Source organism: Phoca vitulina, unplaced genomic scaffold (assembly GCF_004348235.1).
Source record: "Phoca vitulina isolate PV1807 unplaced genomic scaffold, GSC_HSeal_1.0 scaffold30, whole genome shotgun sequence".
Classification (NCBI taxonomy): Eukaryota; Metazoa; Chordata; class Mammalia; order Carnivora; family Phocidae; genus Phoca; species Phoca vitulina.
In genome coordinates this window covers 10,108,938-10,133,524 of record NW_022589733.1, presented here as the reverse complement: position 1 = coordinate 10,133,524, position 24,587 = coordinate 10,108,938, and the positions used below count along the sequence as shown (strand labels likewise).

At 53.8% G+C, this 24,587-nt stretch overlaps 1 protein-coding gene across 1 annotated transcript in view; it reads left to right on the top strand.

Annotated features, from left to right (window-relative positions):
• The window catches only part of CNGB1 (cyclic nucleotide gated channel subunit beta 1), a 61,729-nt gene that overhangs the window by 22,470 nt on the left and 14,672 nt on the right, over window positions 1-24,587 (top strand). The window contains exons 15-26 of the mRNA XM_032424404.1: window positions 117-153; window positions 5,155-5,314; window positions 8,097-8,204; window positions 10,499-10,656; window positions 11,726-11,884; window positions 13,237-13,445; window positions 14,474-14,524; window positions 14,793-14,879; window positions 16,951-17,015; window positions 17,835-17,957; window positions 22,506-22,647; window positions 23,380-23,539. Coding sequence (XP_032280295.1) covers window positions 117-153; window positions 5,155-5,314; window positions 8,097-8,204; window positions 10,499-10,656; window positions 11,726-11,884; window positions 13,237-13,445; window positions 14,474-14,524; window positions 14,793-14,879; window positions 16,951-17,015; window positions 17,835-17,957; window positions 22,506-22,647; window positions 23,380-23,539 — 1,459 coding nt within the window. The remainder of the gene's footprint in view (window positions 1-116; window positions 154-5,154; window positions 5,315-8,096; window positions 8,205-10,498; window positions 10,657-11,725; window positions 11,885-13,236; window positions 13,446-14,473; window positions 14,525-14,792; window positions 14,880-16,950; window positions 17,016-17,834; window positions 17,958-22,505; window positions 22,648-23,379; window positions 23,540-24,587) is intronic.

Sequence of the window (24,587 nt, the reverse complement as noted above, 5' to 3'; positions counted from 1 at the left end):
AGCCGCAGGAGCCGCAGGAGGTGCAGGAGCCGCAGGAGCCGCAGGAGCCGCAGGAGCCACAGGAGGTGCAGGAGCCGCAGGAGCCGCAGGAGCCACAGGAGCCGCAGGAGCCGCAGGAGCCGCAGGAGGAGGCCGTGACTGCCAGCCCAGAAGGTAGGTGTGTGGTGGCGGGGGGAGCACAGAGCATTGAGGCTACTTTCAGGCTGGGGGCAGCCTGGGGACAAGGGCACTCAGCCCATCTCCCTTCCTCCCTACCACCCCCACACCCCTACACCTGCCTCATCCTCGGGCGAAACCCATCCTCTGCGTCTTGGGGCCACATTGTCAGAGCTTGGTGATGTATTTCAAGGCCCCAGGGGAATTGCGGGAGGCTCCTGGGACTCCATTAGGCCTGTGCAAACCCCACTCCCGGTCAGCCCCTCCTGCCACTCCTCTCTGGGAGTGCAGCTCTCTGGACTACCATCTGGGGACGGTTTGGCTGAAATGTAGCTTCTCTGAGTGAAAATCGGAACCCGAGCTTGCTGAGGGCCCATCCTAGACCCCACGTGTCATAAGGAGCTTTTCCTTACTGCCCAGATCCCCACGCTGTACCCAGCACACGCACTTTGCTATTATTTACCACCTCCAACCCCAAACCCGAGAACTCCAGGGTTGGTGCGGCAGAGGCTGGGGGAGCCGAGGATAGCCAGGCTGGGGAGCCTGAGCCAGACAGACACGGAGCCCTGGCCTTTTGGTCCTCCATGCTCCTCAAGCCACCCTCTGAGGCAGGCAGACCATTTTATAGTTGAGGAACCTGGAGCTCCAAGTGGGCAGGATATGGCTGAGCGGTCAAGGGCACAGACCTGCATTTCACTCTTGGTTCCTCCCTCCTCCTTCCTCTGGGACCTGGAGCCAGGCGTGTGACCTCTCTTAATTGTGCCTCCCAAATCCAGAAAGACAGGGCAATAGTCGTGCCTGCTGCATAGGGCATGGGCCAGAGTAGGAGGGGAGAGTGTGTCAAAGGTACCCAATACCGCGTGGCACTGAGGCAGGAGGCCATACTGGGGACCATGATGCTCATGTCCCAGCCAGCCGGTGACTGACACGGGACTGGATGCAAGTGTCCTGACCCCAGGTGTCCCAACCTTGCTCCCCACCTGGTCTTTGAAAAGCACCTTTTTTTTTTTTTTTTTTTTTTAAGATTTTTATTTATTTATTTGTCAGAGAGAGAGAGAGAGCACAAGCAGGGGGAGTGGCAGGCAGAGGGAGAAGCAGACTCCCCACTGAGCAGGGAGCCCGATGCGGGGCTCGATCCCAGGACCCTGGGATCATGACCTGAGCCAAAGGCAGATGCTAAACCAACTGAGCCACCCAGGCGTCCCTGATTCTAACTTTTTCTGTCTGAGGTGGGAAATGCTACCGGTGGTTGGTTAACAGAGAAAGCACAAGAAGTTGGGGGGCCCGGTGCTGTCCCTCAGAGCTGCCAAGTAGGCCAGCCAACATGACGTGATGATGCTTTCGATGTTGACCCCAGGGACACGAATGACGTTTGGGCTTTGGGTGCAGCCGCTGCAAGTGCGGGCGGGCACCGGGCTGGTCCGAGTGGGTGCTAGTGGGGAGGAGCCCACCTCCCCTGCCTCCCCCCAACCCTCTGTTCCTGGTTGCAGTCCCCAGGATCCCACATCTGCCTGACCCCCACTGGCCCCAGCAGCATGGCTCAACCAGGCCAGGACGTGGAGCTGAATCGCCTGGTCCAGGACCAGCCACCTGGCCAGGTGGCCCAAGGGCTTGCTCCCCCAGCTCTGGCGGAGCACCTCCCCAATGTGCCCAGCTACCGCCCCTCAATCACCCGCATCCCTGTCCTCATCTCCCGGAGGACGGCCTTGTCCAACTCCAGCTTCGCCAAGGAGACCAGAAGTTCCATCCGTCGCCTAGGTAGTGTGATCTTGTGCACCCAACATGCTTGCGCCTGTGGTGTGGACTTCTGCATGGCTCGGGCTGCTCCTCGCATGGGTGCCATGGTCAAGGTGTGGGACTACGAGTTGAACTCCTGGAAAACCAACCCCCTTCCTCTGTTGGTCAATGCCTTCATCTTGCTTTGTGGTGACTTAAGGGATATTAGTCCCCTTATCTCTGTGCCTAAAATGCCACAATTAGCAATTAATTTCTTTGGGTAAAACATTGCATTCTGCAGATCATCTTTTTTTTTTTTTTTTTTTTTTTACAGGTAGTCAATCACACCCTAGCTTAAACAAATTACTAAGATCACTAGGCCAAGAGACTTGGGTGGGGGAAGAGAATAAATTGAGGGGAATGGGGCAGAAGAGGAATGTGGGGACCCATTTCAGACAGAATCCTAGACCTTGAGGATTTTCTGGGAGCTGGACTTTGTGGGGATTGTTGATATCTGCCCAGCAAATCCCATTTCAGGAAAGGAGAGGCCCCCAGGTGTCTGCAGGCAGACCAGGAGGAGGGATAGCCTTAGGGGCCAGTGAAGAAGGAGGGCCTTTCTGGATCCATTTAGTTGTGACAAGGTCCCTGTGACAGTCTTTGGGTTCCTGCTGCTTGCTTCCTGATGACAAAGTACTCGGGGACAGCGGAGTGCTCTGGACTAACCCCTATCACTATCTGCCTTAACTCAAGCCAGACCCACTCGCTTTCCCTTTTCATTTGTTTATTTTGGGGGGTAGTGGGCAAGGGTGCTTGTGAAGTCAGTAGACGGGCAGAACTGAACGTTTCATGAGAACAGATCCACCGCTGTCCTCTCTTCCCAGCTTGCAATAGGCACAGAGTGGGGGTGATCGGCCCTACCACAAGGGTGGACACCCCCAGGCCTGGTCTTCTGGGAAGCCCTACATCTACTCACTCCCAAGCATCCCCCAATTTCCACCCCCCCACGGATCCCTTCTCAAGTTTTGCTGTATCCTATACCAATTCTACCTTTATTGGCTTGCCATTTTTCTTTCAGTGGATTCATTTTTTACATTTAATTAAGTTTATTCAATCAGGAAGCTTTACCATACTATTCCAGTGGGAAACCAGCATCGCTTGCCATAAATAGAAGGCGTGAACAGAGATAACCGCAAATGAACTGAAAACAAAGTTGTGCTGATCGTTTCAGCGAAGGGTGAGGACCTGCTGAAGGCTCCCGGCGGAGACCTGCCCTCTTAGCCCCAAAGGGGAATTAGGCTGTGTCCGAGATGCGTTAGGGCCCAGGGACTTCGTCTCTGTGCATTCAGGATCTAGAGAGGATTGAAATGGGAGGAATGTTCTCGTCCCACGTTTCCTTTGCCTTGTCTGTGCCGTCTTGTGTCCTCCCAGGTCCCCAGGAGCCCCACACTTGGGGAAATAGTCCCACGGCCACGTTGGGACAGTGGGCTGATCCAGCCGCGGTGGTATGAGCGGCGGTGATGTGAGATGCTGCGGATAAGGCAGGACAGCATGTAGGAAGAACACCATCGCATTTCAGTGATGCTGCTTGGCCCCGAGTGAGGTTTTGTTTAAACGGAGGCCTCTTTGCGAGCCGGTCACCAACCTCAGGACGAAGGAAGAGGCTAAGTGCTAGAGCTGGGCTGCCTGGGTCCAAATCCTGGCTCTGCAGCCAGTTCCTTCATCTTTCTGTGCTTCAGTTTATCCACAAAATGGGGACAGTGATAACAGCGGCCTTCTAGAAGGGCTGGGAAGGGGGAACGAATTAATCTATATAAAGCACTAAGAGTTTGGTGAAACGAATGGAAGGCAGGCATATAGGACGTGCTCTACGTAAATATGACTCTTCTCTCAGCCAATGTAGTCATGCCGTGTTATTCGATTTTTCATAATATTATTCTCATTCTATAGAAATGAAACACCAGGCTTAGGGGTTTTCCTTCTTTCCTGGGGGGATGGAGGTTGCAGAGTCTTGCTCAGGGTGAGGCAGGGTGGGGGAGCAGCTGCCCCCTCGCAGGCTCCCCGGGACGGCCTCACAGAGGCTCCGGGGGCCACACTGGGGGCAGTCTGGGGCGCTGAGCTCACCCTGCCCCGGGAAGCAGGGTGAGGGCCCCGGTGCCTCACGCTCTCTCCTGCTTTCCACAGCCTGGGGGTATCTCTCTTGTTAGTCTGGCAACACTTGTTCCTTAAATGTTTAGAAACTTCTCCATTCCTGCTCATCCTCTTCCTCTGCAGGCTTAAGGCTTAATACAAAAAATGCTCAAAGGTCTTGCTTAGGTTCCCTCTGCCACATTTTGCGAAGTGCTGGCTTTTTCCCCATGGTGGCCCTTTAAAAAGAAAGTCACATCTCCGAGGGCTTCAGAATGCTCCCTCTCCTCATTTTGGGTGCGTTGGGCCCGGCTGTTAGTGGGTGGTCCCACCCCGGTGTGGCCGGGAGAGGGAGCCCTGTCTCGGCCCCTCAGCATCCTCTGAGCGTCGCCTCAGGCAGGCCTGTCCCCACAGCCCCTGGGGTGGGTGATGAAGCCTGAGGCAGGGCCACCCCAGAATGGCCAGGGAGGACCTGGTCCTTGGGACGTGGGACCCGGCACCGGGCTTCTCAGAGGTCAGGAGAGGAGTTGGGTTGATGGATTTGAGGGGCTCCCAGCAGGTCCAGGAATAAGGAGACACCCAAACAGATTCCCAAACAGGGGTGACACACACTCCAAGGACAGGCTGTTATCCTTGGTTGCAAGAAACTGCCCAATGTCTCCATTTGAGGCCCTTCAAGAGTGTGAAGCCATGTGCCTTTGTCACCCCTGCCTTGGGATGGGGAAACTGAGACCCAGCGAGGGGAAGCAGTGAGGCTGTGCTAGGCCAGGCCCTCGGACTTGGGCTCTCCCAGCCTCCCCCCGCCCCCACTCCCATCAAACCCCAGGTCCTTGAGGCTTCACTAGGCCCGGGGAGACCAGATCTTGGGCAAGCTGGACTCCAGGCTGTGCTCAGGAGCTTCCGTGGCCTCAGTGGTGTGATGGCTTCTTTTGCAGCTCCTGGGCTGGGGTCTGGGGCAGCCGAGGCCCTCAGAGGCCCCCGGGCTCTGCATTCTTGCACCCCCTGCATGGAGCTCTCTCGTGGGGCCCACTGGGAGGTGGGGCTGCCAGAGGCCCCTCCAGACATGCTTTCTGTGGCTTTATCAAGAACGGAGCAAGGCCCTTGGGACCCGGCTTTTCTCTCTCTCTCTCTGACTGTCCTCTCCTTCCTCTCTCCAAGTGCCTGCTACAAAAGAGCATCCGGAAGTGCAGGTGGAAGATGCTGATGTGGACAGCCACCCCCACATCGTGGAGAATCCACCCTCACCCGAGCTGCCACCACCTTCTCCTGCCAAATCCGACACCTTTGCGGTCCTGGGATCTGCCGCAGAGACTGAAAGGTCACCTTTTATGCTTCTCTTGGGCTTTTCACAGCACCGTGCCATCTGTCCATTTGCCCGAAGGGGAGCCTGAGGCCAGAGTGGGAAAGCAGCTGGCCCAAGGTCACTCGGCGACCTGGTGTCAGTCAGATCTGGGACTATGACCCCACTTCCTGGTCCTCAACTCTGGTTTAGGACTCTATAAAGAGTTCTCCAAGGAAGTCCTCTCCCAAGTACCCTCAACTATAGGATAGGAGGGGGGTAGTAAATGTGAAAAGGCTAATTTCCACCCCCTTGTTTTATTATTAAAATAATGGAATGGAGATACCAAAAAACACTAGAAAAATAAGCATCCCCTTTCCCACCACACTAGGTAGTGATTTCATTTTACTGCCTTCTCTTCTACACCTTGTCTATGGGCCCATGCTTTTGTGTGGTTTTAACTGGAGGGGTGATTTGGATCACATTTCATTTGGAGACCACATCTGACATTTCATTTGAGACCACATCCTCCAGCTCCATGTGCCAGAATGAACTTAACAAATACTTTCTTTTTGGGCACTGTCCATAATGGAGCTATGGACATCTCTTTGGGCTTCTCTCTGTCCTTGGGCTCCTTTCTCAAAAGTGGGAATCCTGGTCAAGGTTGTGCACATTTTTATGCTTCTTGATATAAATTTGTTGCATGATTAGAGTTGGTTTTGAACAACCTGAGCCAAGTAACAGAGAGGTCTTGCATACAGCTGTAGGCAAACTGTGAAGTGTGGTGCATTGCTTTGTGAATGACTGCATTTAAGCTGCAGGGGAGCTGCCAGTGCTTCTCCTGAGGTGGTTGGATTGGGAGATAGTTCCTTTTTCTTGATTAATCTTTGCTCTCATCCATGTGTCCTTGAGGACTTTCTCAGCCAAGGTAAAAACGCTGTTGTAACAGAGATAGCTAGATGTGGCCAACTGAAGGCTCTCTGATTTTAATGTGAAGAAAAGAGTCATAATCTCATCTAGCCTTGCAACATAGCTCACTATTCCATCAATCCTCTTGTTTCATTCATTGAACCATGCAGAACACAGCAGAAAAAATGGAGCCAATTTTGTTGCAGACATCTGGTCTACCTCTCTCTGTTCTCTTTATACAGGCTGGGTTGGGGGTGGATATCTGGGCACAGAGAGGGGGAGTAGGCTCCCTTGGGGATAGAATCCAAGCCCTCTGCCTTCTGTTTATGGGCAAGGCTCCTCTTGTCCTTATCATTCATTCACTCACTCACTCACTCATTCACTCATTCATTCATTCACAAACATTTCTTGAACAACTTTATGTGTCAGACTCTGCTCTGGGTGCTGGGGATACATCAAGGAGAAGTCTGACAGGGGCCTACTCTCATGGAGCTGACGTTCTCATGGGGCTGAGGCAGACAATGAACAAGGAATTAAATAAACAAACAAGACTGTCTCAGAGAGCTCTAAGTTGAACATGACTTTGAGAAACCAGGGGAACCTCTACCTGAGCCTCCTTGGCCCTGAGAGGGGAGAATTCTGATACCTGACTTGGGAAGCCAATGGGGCTGCCTATGGTCAGGGTTGGAATGAGCATTGTGAGCAACTGATAGGCACCAAAAAGCCATGGAAACCACAGACCCTGACAGAGGGGCACATGGGCTAGGTTTGCTTAAACCTTAAAAAGCTTAAAGCCTTGGTTTGGGGTGAATCCCAGCTCACCACTTACCGATGTGAGGCTCGAGGCAAGCCAATGAACACTCCTAGTCCTCCATGTTCCTACTGTAAGATGGGGATAGACACACCACCTGTTACTAGACTGCTAGAAGAATTCAATGAGCTAATTCGTGCAAGGTGCTCAGCACAGGGCTGCACGCGAAGCAGGGCTGCAGGAGTCTAGCTGCTGATGGAGTTCCACATTCTGGTGTCTTGGGCAGGAGATGGCACCTGACTCAGGAGAGGGCACCAGGCTGGGCACAAGAGGACTGAGTTGCATCCTCCACCTGTGCAAATTCTGGTCTCTGTGTTCACCGGTGGGAATTTTAATTAGTGTGAAGGAGGTGAATCTGCGAGTGTTGCCATCCTCAGCGAGCAGGTAGAAGGTCATAGGATAGTTTCAGAGCCTTCTGGAATAAAGGCTACAAATCCCTCCATCTGTATCCTTCTAGAAGCCTCTGGGATCCTGAGTTGCGATGGTTTAGGATGGGAAGAATGACAAGTGGATTCCCACCCAGACATCATCAGCCAGGACTCCAATGGCTCCAAACGCACAGCCCTGGGGCAGACATGCACTGAATGACAGGGGAGCCCGGGGAGGATTTGGTCTTCCTTCCTCAGATAGGGAGACTGGAGGGGTGTGCTGGGGACTGGGAGGGGAAAGCAGAACATTTAAGCTGAGGCCCCACTGAGTCCTGAGTATCTCATTGAGTTGAGTAAATCTAGTCCCATTTTACAGACGGGAAAACTGAGGTGGCTCAGAGAGTTTAAGCCACTTGCCAAGATCATACACTAGTAGGGAGTAGGACTGGGATGCAAACTCCGCTTTGCCTGATACCAAGTCAGTGTTGTTACTTTTACACTAGGCCATTGAACAGATGTGGAGACTGAGGTCCAGAGAGCGGCTGTGTCCCTCTCTTCTCCCTTTTTGTCTCCCTGCAGGCAAGTGAGGACCCTTTGCAGCACCAACACCCCCTGTCCCATTCCCCACCCCCCAGGGTTCAGCTCTGAGTGATCTGCAGGGGTCAAGGTCAGCTCACTTCCCCCTGTGGCCTCTGCCCTCGCTGAAGACCCCTCCATGTCTGTGTCCTTGCAGGAAGAGGCTGCCTCCCCAAGATGATGAGGCTGAAGAGCTCAAGGCACTGTCACCAGCTGAGTCCCCCATGGTCCCCTGGTTGGACCCGGCCAGCCCACAGGGCACTGAGTGAGTGGGGACCACCTCTGGGGTCTCAGAGAGTTGGAAGTCTGGGTGGGGATGAGCAGGCAAGGGGAGGGGGTTGGGGTTGAGGGGGAGAGCACGGACGTTTCTAGAACCCTCCGCCACAACTTTGCCAGCAGCCTCTGAGCATTAAGACAGGGCTGGGTCTCCTGTCCAGGCTGCTTCTGCAGAATGCACAGAGGCTTTGTTGTAAAGGAGAGGCTCCTGGCCCATAGGCAGAGGTTGGCTCCTGGCTCTAAACCCCTGAGAGGGTCAGCAGGGGGAGTGAGGAAAACAAGGATCACCAGGGGTCTGAACCCAGGGAGCTTGTTAAAAATACAGATTCCCATCTGCCAGCCCAGACCCGCTGGATCAGGACTTCAGACAGTGGGCCCTGGGGGATTCACATCTTTACAAGCCTCTGGCTGGTTCTGATGCAACTGGTCTGTGGGACAATGTTTAGAGGCCACAGTGAGGGCATTGGGACCTGGAGCTCTGACATCTAACTATTCCAAGGGCTGGGCCAATGGAAGATGTTTTCCAGAAGAGTCTGAGATGTTTGGTTGATGGTGACTCCCTGGCCCCAGGCTCTGGCCTGGGATCCTCATCCTATTCTCAGCCTCAGCTCCTGGAGTGGTCACAGGAGGCGCTGGGCTTTCCTTCCAGCCTTTTTTCCCCCCTACCCATAATTTTATGGAGTTTGTTTTACAGAGTTGTGGAAAGTCCAGAAAAGTTGAAGGAGAAAGAAAAAAATCCAAACCTCACCCCTAGTTCAGTGGTCCATTTGATTATACAGCGGAATCCCATCTTATACAGTAGGGTAGGGATAGGGTCAGAGTTCAGTATCAGAAAACAAGGCAGAAATCAGTTATAATAATAAAAATTACCCTTGGGGCGCCTGGGTGGCTCAGTCATTAAGCTTCTGCCTTTGGCTCAGGTCATGATCCCGGGGTCCTGGGATCGAGCCCCGCGTCGGGCTCCCTGCTCAGCAGGAGGCCTGCTTCTCCCTCTCCCACTCCCCCTGCTTGTGTTCCCTCTCTCACTGTGTCTTTCTCTGTCAAATAAATAAAATCTTTAAAAAAATAAAAATAAAAATAAATAAATAAAAATTACCCTTGAAGCCTCTTAAGGAGTTCCGCGTGGGGGTCCATGCATTAGCGAGGTAGGCTCAGCTGCTGTAACAAATAGACCCCACAGATTCAGTGGCTTAAGCAACAAGATGTCTCATGTGTCACAATCATGTCACTGTTTCAGGTCAGTGAAGGGTTCTGCCCTATGCAGTCACTGAGGGACCCTGCAGACAGCAGCTCTGCCACCTTTGTGTGGCTTCCAAGCCCCCGCTGGTCACCCCTAGAAGGGGAGAACGCCAGACAAGGGGCCCAGAGATGCATGTAGCAAGTCCACTCATGTTCCCCTGCTGGGAGCCCGCCCGGCCACCCTCGCTGGGTGTCTGCGTCCCAGCGGCCACTCCCCATGGGAGGGAGCAGATGTGGGTAAGCAGCTAGCGTCTCCACCATATCTGTGTGCCCTTTCTTGTTGGGACCCCCATACTGCTTGTCTCCAGCCCACTTCGTCAAGTGAGCACCAGGGGAGTAGCTGGCTTGAGTTCCGGTGCCCCCGTGTCTGAAAACAAACAGATGTGAAAACACTAGTATGCACTCAGCTCAGCACGATGGTCAGAGTGACGCTGCTCAGAGGACAGCCTGTCCCAGCCCACCCAGGGCACTTGCCCTATGAGTGGAGCGCCAGGCAGACTCACATTCATTCTCTCTCTCTGTCCGTCTCTCTATCCATCTGTCTCTCTCGCTGCGAGTGCATACGGTTTAAATTCCTATAATTTAAAAGGATATAGAATGTATCTGCACTATTTTTTTTTTTTTGCACTATTTTTTTCCATCAGCTATTTCCTGAGCCAGAAGCGTAGCCCTGTCTGCTCTTTGATCTGTCCCAGACACGAATCTCATGGGAACCCCAAACTGGGGCTAACAGTCCTGACCTGAGTTCCAAGAGTTTCCCCCTAAATCGCCAGTGGGATCAAAGTTTTCTCAGAACTGTCCATCTGAATCAGATCCTGCGTGGTACATTTTCTAAAAGCTGGGCCCCCAGGTGTGAGCCCCAGACTGAATTTCCTCCTAGGAGCTTTTAAAGTGGGTTTGATGTTTCTGGTGTCCGAAGGAAACTGGGGCAGCTTTTGCCTCCTTCGGGCCGGGTGGGATATGGATGCTGTTCGGTTCTGGCCTGGGGGGCACAGGGGTCCCGTCGCATCCAGCCCCCCTCAGCGCCGGGTGGTGTGTCCACAGTGGCCAGGACCGCGCAGTGTCCGTGGCCAGCCAGAACAGCACCATCATCAACAACCGGCTCCAGGAGCTGGTGAAGCTTTTCAAGGAACGGACAGAGAAGGTGAAGGAGAAGCTCATCGACCCTGAAGTCACCTCCGATGAGGAGAGCCCTAAGCCCTGTGAGTCCAGAGCTGGGATGATTCACCCCGCCAGAAATGGGTCCCCTAAAGCCCCTTGTAAACTCATGGTGAGGGTACCCCCAAGGAAATGGTTGGGGTGCTTGGGAAAAGCCCAGATCCCCACTGTCTGGATTTTTGGGTCCTGTATGTACAGGTTTAGCTATGGAACCAGGGAAGGGAATAAGGTCAAAGTTCTGACTGATGATCCGATCTTACTTGGCTCCCACTCCCATAGGGCACGTACCCTCCTCGACCCTTCTGGCCCTTTCCCACTAGCAGGCAGGTGGTCCAGCCTGGAAGGCATCTCATGGCCTTACACACAGATGGCGTCCACACCCCACTTTTTTTTTAGTCTTATTTTTCGGAGGCCTCATTTGCCATAGTCTCATGGGGCTACCTGACAGTTTCCTGCTTTCAAGATTCCAAGAGGAAATGAGAGAAGTGCTCTCCCGCCAGGGAGGGTTTCCAAAGGAGGACTGGGCCTCAGAGTCCAGGGCGCCAACAATGGACCTAGCAGGGTCTGAACCCACAGTCCTAAAGCTAGAAACACAACCGTATTGAACCTACAAAAGTCGAACTGTAGGTCACCAACACCATAGCCTCTGATGCACAGAGAAGCTGTGGTCCCCTTCAGTGTCTTGTTTCAGAGATGAAGGAGCTCAGGTTCCTGCTCTGAGAAACCCAGAGCAAGGTTTCCCTGGTTCCTGGCCCTCGGTGGCAGGGGTCTGGGGTAGGAAACGCCCCCAGCCCTCCCGAGAGAACCAAGGGGGTCCAAACACAGACGCACAAACAGACTTTTGGAAACACCTAACTTGCCCAGAAACACTTCATTCTGGGCAGCTCCTGAGAAGCAGTTCCAGACCGGTAGCTGGTAAGAGTGTCCGGCCGGGTGCCGTGGGGTTTGCTGCGGAGAGCACCCCAGTTTCCGCACGCAGAGCTGACTGCAGCTTTGGGGGTGGCGCCAGGGTCCCCTCGGCTCCGGCTGCAGAGTGTGTAGTCGGTTGGCCTCTCTGTAGCCTCTGCCCGAGCCTCAGGCCTGGGTCAGATGGTCACCGGTGTCATCCCGCAGCCCCGGCCAAGAAAGCCCCAGAGCCGGCCCCGGCAGTGAAGCCGGCCGGGCCGGGCCAGGCCGAGGAGGAGGAGCACTATTGCGACATGCTCTGCTGCAAGTTCAAGCGCCGCCCGTGGAAGACGTACCGGTTTCCCCAGAGCATCGACCCGCTGACCAGTGAGTCCTGGGTGGGCCCGGGCCTTGCCCCCGCCGCGTACTGTTGGCGAGGGCAGGAGACCGAGCGGGAGAAGCGGGGGGAGTGCAAGGGCACGTCAGGAGCGAACAAACCAAAGCCCCCGACTAGGAACCTACCATCACCCCCACCTTACAGACAAGAAAACTGAGGCACGACTAGTTAGTGGCAGACCCGGGAGCCCTGCCTCTTCGCCAAGGCTGCCTTCTACTCTGCTCTTGAGGGCCCCTTCCTGGAGCTGCTGCTCTGAGCAGAAAAGGGCAGAAATTCTTGTGACATCTAAAGTGAATTCCCCTCACACGTTCTATTCCTCGGGAACGACAACCCGTCCTATGGGCACGGCACTTTACAGTTGACGAAGAACCTCCCAGCCTTTCTTAGCTGACCTCTCCTGTGCCTTCCCCAGGAAGGCAGGGTAGGCGCCAGAGAGAGACCTTCCTGTGTCACACAGGTCCTGGGGGTCCAGGACGCCAACCCTGGTGTCCACTGGGCCTCTAAAATGACCACGTGACCCACGATATCCACCCATCCATCCCTCCACCCACCTGTCTGTGTGTCCATCTTCTATGCGTTATTTACTATTGCGTATTTACTAAAGCAGGAAAGACATTGTTGGAACTATTTCAATAAGAATGAGAGCAAAAGTGTTTTCTAGTTAGCTGCCTATTATCTAATAATGCCCGCATCGTGCCCCCTGCTGAGGACTCTGGTTTATTAGGGCCTGGCAGGGATTTGTTTTTAAATCAGAGATAGTTTTACACACACACACAGGCACACATGCACACACACACACAAGTGCACACACACACGCAGAAGCACACGCACACTCACAGGCACATGCACACACAGGCATATGCACACAGGCACACACAAACACATGCACACACAGGCACATGCACACGTGGACACGCACACACAGGCACACACATACAGACAAGCACACACGCACGCGCACAGACAGGCACACACGCGCGCACACAGGCACACACATACACACAGGCACATACACACACAAAGGTGCACACGCATACACACAGGCACGCACGCACACACATACGTGTACACGCGTGCGCACGCAGGCACACATACACACACAGGCACATGCACACACATATGCACACGCAGGCACACACATACGTGCACACACAGGCACACACACGTGCACACACAGGCACACGTACACGCACACGCAGGCACACACATACCCCCGTTACAGAAGTGCCACATCTAGGAAGAGACTAGCGGAAAGAAGGAAGCCCTACCCTGATGCTCCTGAGAGGAGCCCTCCTCCGACGGCCGTTCTAGCGCGTTCCTGCCCCTTCGCTCCCTCCCGCAGACCTGATGTACATCCTGTGGCTGTTCTTCGTGGTGCTGGCCTGGAACTGGAACTGCTGGCTGATTCCTGTGCGCTGGGCCTTCCCCTACCAGACGCCAGACAACATCCTCCTCTGGCTGCTGATGGACTATCTGTGCGACCTCATCTACCTCCTGGACATCACCGTGTTCCAGCCTCGCCTGCAGTTTGTCAGAGGGGGAGACATCATTGTGAGTCCCGGGCAGGTGGCGGGGCCGGGGGGGCAGGCCCTGCAGCAGGGCCTTCGGGAGTCTGACCCCAGCTGCTGCTCTGATAGACAAGACAAGGGAACAAGATCTCGGGCAGGTGTGCCCATCCTTGTTCAAATTACACCCACGAATATTGCTCATGGGTCAAATGGCTCCTGCAGGACCTGACAGAATTAAAGATGGAAAGAAGACCAGAGAACGACCCTTAGGTGGACCTGGTTCAAATCCCAGCTCTACCACCACTAGCTGCAGCCCCCCCCCCCGAGCCTCAGTTTTCTCATCTGTAAAATGGGGGAAGTCACTGTTCCCACCTCATAGCGTTGCAGTGAGGGTGGATTGAGATGGTGTCCACAGAGCGGTCAGCACGGGAGCTGTGGGCGAACGGCATTTCCTGGGGTGGGGGGTCTTGCAAAGAGCACGCTGCTTGGACCGGCATCGGACCCTGTGCCCTGGTGCAGGCCCCACTTCCCGGGGAGGAAACTGAGTCCTGATTTTGACTTGGCGAAGGCAGAGGGCCCAGTCCCTATCTCTCTGTGCAGGTCACTTTCCAAAATGCCACACTGGTGGGAACTGCTCCTCTGTGTGCAGGAGGGCTGGGGTTGTGTCTCTTAAACAATTTAAAAGAAAAAGAGTTCCCTGGGCAGCCTCTTTCCCCAGCCTGATCAGAGCAGGAGGCGGTTCCTCAGTAAGCCAGGTTGCGAATGGTCCAGGTAAGACCCACGTGCTAAGAGAATGAGCCTAATATTGACTTTCCAGCTAGGAAACCGGAATCCAGCCAGATGACCTTGGACAACTCCCCCCCTCCCCCAGGAGGTCCAGCCTCCTCTCCCAGAGGTCCAGCCTCACTGCCTGCAGACCCTGAGTCTTTCTTTCCCCAAAGCTCCGCTGGTCCCCCGGGGCTGTTACTCTGATAGGAAGGTGGAAACTCTGCAGGGATGTCCAAGCTGCTCCCACGGGGTCAGGGATTAAGCTCTCAGGCCGTTTCACGGTCAGTATTCCATTTCTTTCAGACGGACAAGAAGGAGATGCGCGATAACTACCTGAAATCTCATCGCTTTAAGGTGTGTGCCAAGGGTACAAGCTTCCGCCGGGGCTTGGAAGGTGGTGTTGCTGGGGGCCCTGGGTGCTTTGGGGCCGGTGCGATGTGATTCCCCCCAGAATGACACTGGGTAGGCAAACGGAGGCTTGTGGGTAAAATGCTCTCTGCCCGCTGCTGGGGCATTCTGACCTCACCCTTCCAGGGAAGGTAGAGACCCTGTCATTCCCCTTACCTCCCAACTCCCTGGGGCGGCCTGTTTTATACACTGCGGTGTCCCACTGGGATTTCAGATGGACATGCTCTGCCTCCTGCCCTTGGACTTGCTCTACCTGAAGTTCGGTGTGAATCCCCTCTTGCGCTTGCCCCGCTGTTTGAAGGTAGGCTTCCCATCCAGGGCCTTCAGCTCCCCCGTGCTCTGCGCTGGCATCTTGATGTCTGCCCTGAGCAGCACTGGGGAGCGGGGGCGGGGTGGGGGGGCATCAGGGTGGCCCCAGGGGGGATGGGAAGTTCCTTAAAAGTGTTAGAGCTTCTTCGTTGTGCTGTGTGTTAGGGATTATTCCGGAAGCTTTAAAAAGTACGTACTCCTCAACCCCACAGTTTAACAGAGATGAGTGTTGTTAATAGCATTTTACCAGAGAGGTTAAGTAACTTGCCTTAGGTCACACAGGTAGGAAGGAATGGAGTCCGGGTTTAAACCCAGGCAGTCTGCCTCCACGGTCCATGCTTTCAGTAATTATAGAAACACAACAGAGGGACTTCTGCTTTATGATGGTCTGCGTCTAAAAGATGGGGACATGGAGGCTTGAAAAGCTTGGGTGACTTGCCCAAGGTCACAGGAGCCAGGAAGTACCCGGGATAGATCTGGACGTGCAGTCCGATACCTGTTCTCATTGTTGGTTGTTGCTCGGTGTCATGACAGCTATCTTTCCTGCCGCTGGGGCAGAGCTGGTGTCCCCGTGAAGGTGACACAGGGTAAAGGAGAGACCAGGCAGTGGTCCTTTTAATGTGACCAGGGTCGACAGCCAGTCGGAGCACTTGGGATCCCCCAAATGGGTTTTCCTGGCAGACCAATTGTGGACCCACAAGCCGAGTTTTACTGCCTCCCCCCCACCGCCCCCCCGTAGCAATGGGATCCGTATCTGGTGTTTAGCATGACTCAGGACACAACTCTGAGCCTCAGTGGAGGGAGATCCAAGCCCACAGCCCCCTGCATCCAATGTAAACCCTGGAGAGACTTCAGAAGGACCCCCTGGAGGACGACCAGCCCATGGCTCGAGGAACTTCCCTCACGGTCATTCTCCAATGTCCAACAACACGTGTGCGGTGTGTTGCCGCTTTGAGTGTCCTCTGGGTTCGAATCCTGCCTCTGTCACTTAGCAGCTGTGTGCTTTGAGCAGGTGACTCAACGTCACGAAGTGCCAATGTCCTCTCTGTAAAAGGAGAATGCTACCTCGTACCTCACGTGTAAATAAGCAAGAAGGTAATGAATATAAAGTGCAGTCATCAAAGGTGTTCAGTAAAGAAAAGCAGCTACTATTGGGGCGCCTGGGTGGCTCAGGCGTTAAGCGTCTGCCTTCGGCTCAGGTCGTGATCCCAGGGTCCTGGGATCGAGCCCCACATCGGGCTCCCTGCTCCGCGGGGAGGCCTGCTTCTCCCTCTCCCACTCCTCCTGCTTGTGTTCCCTCTCTCGCTATGTCTCTCTCTGTCAAATAAATAAATAAAATCTTTAAAAAAAAAAAAAAAAGAGGGGCACCTGGATGGCTCAGTTGGTTAAGCGACTGCCTTCGGCTCAGGTCATGATCCCAGGGTCCTGGGATCGAGCCCCGCATCGGGCTCCCTGCTCGGCGGGAAGCCTGCTTCTCCCTTTCCCACTCCCCCTGCTTGTGTTCCCACTCTCGCTGTCTCTATGTCAAATAAATAAATAAAATCTTAAAAAAAAAAAAAAAATAAAATAAAATAAACATTTGTCTTTAATAGGACAAAATCTTTAAAAAAAAAAAAAGAGCAGCTACTATTATACTTTTATTATTATAGACAAGCCTTTGAAGGATCTAAGTAAGGGGTGGTAGGGATGCTGTTTCTTTATAAAATGGTTTCCTTTATAAGTAAACGTTGCAAACAGGGTCCTTAACCTGAGATGTGTGCACCCCTGAAAATGTCATGCTAGGCTTCGGGAGGTCTAGGAGTCCCCTTACACATCGGCAAACTGCGAGAACAGGACTAGGTGTAATTTCTATGGGAAGAGGGGTCACGGTTTCCCGCGGATTGGTAAATGGAGTTTCTGGCCCCCACCCCTCAGAGGGCTACGGACCTCTGATGTTGAATGCTCACTGTCCGGCCTCCTCTGGGGGGCGCTGCAGAAAGAGCCCTCCGCACTGGGGGACAGGGGAGGGTAGCGCCCCACCCCACCAACGGCGGGCTGTCCTGATGCTTTGCTCTTCCTCCCAGTACATGGCCTTCTTCGAGTTTAACAGCCGTCTGGAATCCATCCTCAGCAAAGCCTATATTTACAGGTGAGAAACACACGCACACACGACACGGGCCTTTCGCAGTAACAACGGAGCAAGGCGTTCTCTACTCATATTTCTTCCCCTTTCAAGCTCCTCTGGCCCCGCAGGCCCCAGTGCTACCGGAAGCCAGGCCTCTTCCTGGCCCTTCTCTGAAGGGATGTTTGTTTTTTTAGAGAGCCAGGAATGTCCCATTTCCCCCAATTGTGCGGAGGGCACACAGAGGTTCGTATGCATGGCTCACCGCTATTTCCAGGGAGCCGGGTGTCATTTTGATCTCAGCGCAGGGAACTGGGCCCCTCAATCCAGCTCGAACACAGGGGGGGTGTTTGTAAGGACAGTGGGCCATCTCTTGATGTCAGAGAGTGGGGCACAAGCCCAGCCGGGCCACACGCAGGGACAAAGCTTCTCCATGTCGCTCACAGAGGGGCCCTTCCCTGCACGCATCCGTCCCTTCCCCGCCCCTCTCCAAGGATACAGCCTCCGCTGTCCTTCCCTGTCCTTCACTCCCCCAGCACTGTCTGCACACGGAACTCAGGGCCATCCCAGCCCCTGGCCTGGACAACTCGCTGTTCACACGCCACCATCCCTAGCTGGCGAAGTCTCCAAAGAGCATGCGGTTGGCCCAGTCCATCCGGCCAGGTGTCTGCCAGGTGTCCATCCTGCCAGGCAGCGGGCCAGGGCCGTGACGCTCCACCAGGGGCATGTCCAAGGCGGGTGTCAGGGGAGGTGAAGGTGGGCTTGTTCCCTGCAGTTCCTACCCTTGGGGTGAGAGGTCATGGCCGCCCCCCTGCCGCTCTGTTCATGCGTTTCCTTCTCCTGCAGGGTGATCAGGACCACGGCTTACCTGCTCTACAGCCTACACCTGAACTCATGTCTGTATTACTGGGCATCAGCCTATGAGGGCATCGGCTCCACTCACTGGGTTTACGATGGCGTGGGAAACAGGTGAGCCACACTCTTCCTCCTGGGGCTGTGATTCCCTGAGAGTCCCAGAAAGAGATGCCATTGCTGCCATGTTGTTGAGGCTGTCTTGCTCCCGAGGAACCACTGACATGAGGAAGTTTGAGGACCGTGTCTCTGTGTCCTCACTGAGCTAACATTTCCTGAGCCCCCGCCGTGTGCCAGGCACAGAGGGGCACAGACAGGAACAAGACTTGCTAGAAAGATCCTTTCAGCCTCCTAAAGCCTAGTAGAGTTGGCACCTTCGCTTCCCATGTGCCTCTACTCCTCTCTCCCATGGACACGGCCAAGTGGGAAGGAGGCCAGAACCACCTCTCAGCATAGCTCCCTGGGCATCACTAGCCATGCGGGAGCTGGAAAACAAGGTGAAACCTGCTTGCCAACCCAGACAGCTGCCATACGTTGTGGACATGCTCGAGTAAGGACAATGACAATGGTATTACTACTGATCATAGCAGCAAGCACTTAGAGCAGAGAACGCTTATTCTGTACTAGCCCTGCTTTAACTACTTAACACAGTAACTTAATCCTTCCAGTCATCACTCGAGATAGGCACTATCATCATTCCCGTCGTATAGAGGAGGTAACAGATGGGAAGTCACTTCCCAGGGTCACACAGTTAGCTCATAAGTTCCAGAGCTGGGATTTGAACCCAGGGCTGCATTCTTAACCAGCATAAGCTCTGCCTGGTGCTGGAGAGGCGTGGGGAAGGTGGCACTGGACAGTCAATTCCAAAAAGCCACCTTTGATTTTGGCCTTGGTCGGTGGAGAGAAGGGGCAGAGAAAGCTGTGGGGGAGGGAGCAGCCGGAAGAAAGGCGCAGAGTTGTAAAATGGCAGAGTCAGGGCTCTGGGAGCCATCTTGGATGGTGGCGGGGACTATCCGATACGGTGGCGCTAGCCACAGGGGGCCACCAAGTGCTTGAAACGCAGCGTGACTGAGATGTGAAATACAGGTTCAGAAGATATGAAGAAACATGTCAACTGCCTTATTACTGACGCCTAAAATACTGGTTACGTGTTGAAATGATACTAATGTTGATATTTTGGGTCACTAAAAAAATGATTGTTTTTGAGATTAATTTCACCTGTTTCTTTTGACTTTGCGAAAATGTAGCAACTAGAAGATTTTAAATTACGTAGGTGGGTCGCATCGTATTTTTATGGGATAACAGCGTTGTTCTAGGCAATGGGGAGCCAGGACGGGGTTCTTTTTTGCTGTTCTTTGTTTCATATCTATTTATTCTGATTACTGAAGAAGTATCAGAAACAATCTTCACTATATTTCTTTGCTTCTAAGATGCAGTTCCTTCTATGACACATTGAGTCAATGCAGCTTTTTGGAAAAAAAAAAAGAAATATTAACAATAAATGGACACATAGATTGTAAGATCCATCCCAATGTTAGAAATGTGAAAATGTGGAAAAATATGTCACCCACAGGGATATAGAATAACATGATATCGTGCATATTTGCCCATCATTAATTTTTTTTAAAAAACCACGATACTGATGCCCTCCCCATGCAGAGAGGCCAGTGTTTATTTAATTATGGCCTCATCCCTGGGCACTGAAGGGTCTCCAGTTCCTCAGTCCGACGTGTGACACTGCAGTGAACATCTTTGTATCTGAATCTTTGTCCTCTGGCCTGATTGTTTCCTCACGATAAATTCCTAAAGGGGGATGGCCTGGCCAAGGATATGAACATTTTTAAGATTTTTAAAAAATTTAAAAAATTATTATTCTTATCATTAGTACACTATTTTTTTAGAGCAGTTCCAGGTTTCCAGAAGAGTCGGTGGGAAAGTGCAGGATGTTCCCGTAGGCTGCCATAGTTTTAAAGGTCGGATGGGTATGGAAAGATAACCCAGCTCCCCTCTGACCTCTTGCCTCCAAACCTTGGAAGCAGGAAGATGACAGGACCCAGAGGGGTCTCAGAAAGATGACTCTGCTGGTGATGGTTGAGGGGAGGAGGGCCTGGGGGGACGGGGCGGGGGGGGGGGGAAGCCGAGGAACCGGTTACGGGGAGCAACAGACAAAGGGTTGGTGTGGTCAGGGGGAGGGAGGGCAGTGCGGGAAGGGCAGCAGAAGCACCTGGGGTCCAGGTCAGAGGTGTGAGCCTGGAGAGCCAGGGCATAGGCTTCAGGGACAGGAGTCCTGGGAAGGGAAGAACTTGCTCTGTGACCTTGGCTGAGGCCCTTCCCCTTTCTGAGACTTAGTTTCTCCTCTACAACCTGAGCATAGTATTACATTCAGATTTCTTGCGAGGAATGAGAAACTCATGTATGTAGCATGTGGACAGGAGTCAGTGACCATTTCCTAGCTATGGTCATTCTTATGGGGAAGCCAGCGTACCAGGAGAGGGGTTCCTAAGCTGGGATCCAGAGATGGACGGGGGTCCCACCACCACCCTCCTGGAAATTGGAGCTAAATTTTGAGGACATGCTGGCTTCCCTAAGGAGAAGGTTTCTAGCTTTCCTTAGATTCTCAAAGAGGTTTGTGCCCCAACAAGCTGAGAACCCTGGTCCCAGGACTGGGCCTGGCACACCCATCACGGGCAGGCCTGCGGTGGAAGGGCAAGCAGGGAAGGGGAGGACAGGGACTTCCTTCTGCAGCGACTTGGAAGGGGGACGCTGTCTTAGCAGTCCTATTCTTCTCCAGATGAAAATCCTACAGGGAACCCCCAATATGTGCAAAAAAGCACAAAGAGTGAAGGATCCATCCAGAAGTCCAATATCACGGGTAATAATCACTTTCAAAATAGTGACCATTTGTTGAGTGTCTGCTCTGGCCCAGGGGCTTGAGGACCCAAGTTCCCACATATCTGGGTCCCTCATCCTGTTCTGCTTCTGCCTGGCCTGGAGCATGCGGGGTGTCCCCACAGGCCCAGTAGCATGGAAGACACGAGGACTTCAGGGAGGACCCTAAGACGTGCCATGCTAATAGAGTATCTCCAACCAGAAAGAGTTTGGGGGAAGGTTTGGGGACATTGTTCCTGTCCCCTTTCTGTTGGGGGTCCAGGAGCACCCACTCTGCTCCCAGACAGAGCTCAGCTCAGTCCCTGCTTAGGGCTGCTTTGCACGCCCTCTGGTGGCCAGGAACAGCATGATGGGGGTCTTTATGGGGGAGGCCCATGTTGTCCTGTTTCTATGCACCAGGTGGGAATGAGGTGCAGGGTGGTCCAGCGCCCAGCCCCAGGCCCCCCAGCTAGTAGTCAGGGGCAGAGCCCCAACAACCTCTGCCTCCCCCTCCCAGTGCTCTCTGCACGATTTCTTGCTTGTCCCCACTAGATGGTGAGCTTCTTGAGGACACAGGTGAGTCTGTTGTTCCCTAACTGCAGACATGTGGCAGGTACCAGCGACAGAGAAGGTGGTGGCTGACATTGACTGAGAGCCCGTCATGTCCCAGGCGTTCTTCTAGGACCTCATTTTGTCCTCACGATCCCCCATGAAGGATGTGCTACTGCCATGTCCATTTTAGGAGAAAGAAGCCAAGACTTGCTGAGATTAGTAATTTGTCCACGTTAGGCGGTGAATAAGTGGCAGAGCTGAGCGTGAGCCCAGGCAGTCCCATCTAGAGCCCATGTTCTAACTATGACTCTGCATAAATAGCGGTGAACAGAGCCCAGGCGAGGACCCGTTTGGGGTCGTCCCCAGACTAGATGATTTGCCAGCCGGATGATGGTCTTGATTTTGGAGCTGAGCAAGGACCTCAGAAGTGCGGGTGTATCAGGACACTGGGGCCAGCGCAGGCTCTGGACGCCTCCTGCGTGCCCAGGTGGGAAGACAGGAAGGCACAGGAAAGCCCGCTGGGATTGTCCTGTCGTTGAGCCCTGGTGACCTCACTCATTGCTGACCCCTGGGAGGGCCCAGCCTCAAGGTGTGAACAGATGTATGAGGGACTCTTACTTCTCTGTGATAATGAGATGAGCTCGGGGCATTTCCTGTGCCCATGCCTCCCTTCCCTGGTTCCTGCGCCCATGGAGCAACATTACCAACTGTGGGTGACAACTCAGAGAAGCAGATGACAGACTGAATTCTAATCCCAGCTCTGGACCTGGCCCACTGGTGACCATGAGTGCTTCCTTTGCCTTCTGGGGCCTCAGTTTCCCTGTCTGGGCAAGGGATGGGCAAGGGAGAGGGTTAGAAAACGTAGTCCTCGAGATGTCTTCCAAGTTCAATGTCACTCTTGCTTTCCATGAACCAACATGGTGGGATGACAAAGGGAAGTTAGTGGAAATTGAAAGAATATTGAGGGAGCCCAGACATCAGAAGTCAGAAGACCCTGGGCTTCCCTCCTGCCAAGTCTTTCTAGCAATCTCCTGGAGCCTCGGTTTCCACATCTGTAAATGGAGGTGACAACATGTCTCTGCATCTATGAATACAGTCTGCAGACCGCATGCTCTGTGGGTGGGAGGCTATTTTCCTTGCACATAGAAACAGATGTGCATATTGCACATCTGTTAGAGCGGGCCACCCAGGCTCAGCAGGGGGGGGCCTTTGCTGACTGAGGTCTCTTTCCTATTCCCTCTCTAGTTACATTCGCTGTTACTACTGGGCTGTGAAGACCCTCATCACCATTGGTGGGCTGCCTGACCCCAGAACGGTCTTTGAAATCATCTTCCAGGGGCTGAACTATTTCATGGGTGTCTTCGCTTTCTCTGTGATGATCGGACAGGTAGCTGGGTCACTAGTCTGACTTGCCACCCACCGGCCTGCAGGACCCCCTCCCTCCCACTGCTGCCAGAAATGTCATCATCTGTGGCCATTCATTTTGGACTAAGTCCAGGAAACACCACGGGACCTGGACTCAGGAGCCTGGAGCTCTGGGACCTGCTAGGTGAAGGGGATGGGGGTGGAGGTCTAGGTCCCATTCTTCTCTACGGTTGCTTCCACTGGAAAGGTTGGTCCCTTTGGGATGTCTTTGGAGAGCTGGGCTGAATGGCTTTCTGCAAAGGCTGGGGATTTGGGCTGTTCCCTCGGAGAGAAACCCCTGGGGATGTCTAATGTGCAGGGGTGCGTCTCCTATTCTAAGTGCATGAGGCCACGGTCAGGGGGCCTCAGAATTGGGTCCTGCCCTGAGGAGCAGTACACCGGGTTCACATTTCCTGCAGTGAGGTCAAAGTGGCCTCTGGCACCGAGGGGCCAGGTCGTACCAGAATCAGCCCAGCCCAGCGAGGCATTTCCTCCTAGCAGGTGGCTGCACTCAGCAGCCTCACTCCTCCCGTCCCGTGTCCACCCTGGGGGCAGAATTTCTCCCATCGGCAACCTTCTCTGTGTGTGGACGTGGGTCTCCCTCTCTCCTGATCCCACTTCTCGCACACCTCTGGTCCGAATAGAGTACATGTGCTTGTGACACCACCCCCCCAAAGCCCCACTCTGCCCTTTGATGCTTCCTCCTTGCGCCTAGATGAGAGACGTGGTGGGGGCCGCCACAGCTGGGCAGACCTACTACCGCAACTGCATGGACAGCACTGTGAAGTACATGAACTTCTACAAGATCCCCAGGTCCGTGCAGAACCGGGTCAAGACCTGGTACGAGTACACCTGGCAGTCCCAAGGCATGCTGGGTAAGACAGGTGCCACGGCTACCACCAGCTATCCTCTGGCCCCCTCCTCCCAGGGCCCTGCCTCTGACCCATGTCCCTGAGGTCCTGAGCACTGGGGCCTCTTGGCTGTGGCCCCAACATATTCAAGTGAGGGGCACCCAGGGAGGCCCATGCGGTGCCCCAAGCTGGGCCGTCAGGAGACCCCTGAAGGCTTGAGAGCCTTGTCTTCTGGACACCCTGCCTCCCCTCCCTTCCCCTACCTTGAAATGCATCCCCATCAGAGATGGAAGTACAGCTGAAATCAGGACAGAAGGAAGACCCTCTCTCTCCTTCTCTTTCCATAGACACACATACACACACACATATATTTAAAGATTTTATTTATTTATTTGAGAGAGAGAGAGAACACAAGCAGGAGAGTGGCAGGCAGAGGGAGAAGCAGGCTCCCCACTGAGCAAGGAGCCTGATGCGGGACTCGATCCCAGGACCCTGGGATCATGACGTGAGCCGAAGGCAGACGCTTAACCGACTGAGCCACCCACGTGCCCATACACATAAAGTTGTTGTAAATTTGTTGATGTTATGCTTTTCTTCTGAAATTCTTTGGCCGCAACAAACTCCCCACTGTTTCTGCTTTCTTGTCAATGATGGGGTGCACTCAGTAATTCCTGCGAAGTGGGAGAATCTTACCTGTGCACTGTTTTCAAATGTAGTGACGTTTTCCTGAATTCTAAATGGAACCCTTAATGAAATGTGAATATGCTACTTATATGTTAATTAAGTCACAATTTCCCCCCCCCCCCCCCCGCCCCAGTCTCTCTCTTTTTTTTATCTTTGGGAGCTAGTACTTTTGTTTTCAGAACTTAGACATCATTCCGGGGGCCCCTGACAAGCCGGGGGCCACTGGCACTGTGTCTTAGGACCCCTCAATGCTCTCAGCTAATTCAAGGGCCCGCCTGCTTCCAGGGGTTCCCTCTGGCCTCGAAGAAGCCACACTTGAGCTCCAAGTTCTCCTGAGCTGAGGGGGTTTCACAACTGTGGACAGCCGAGGGGTCGAGGTGTCCTTGGT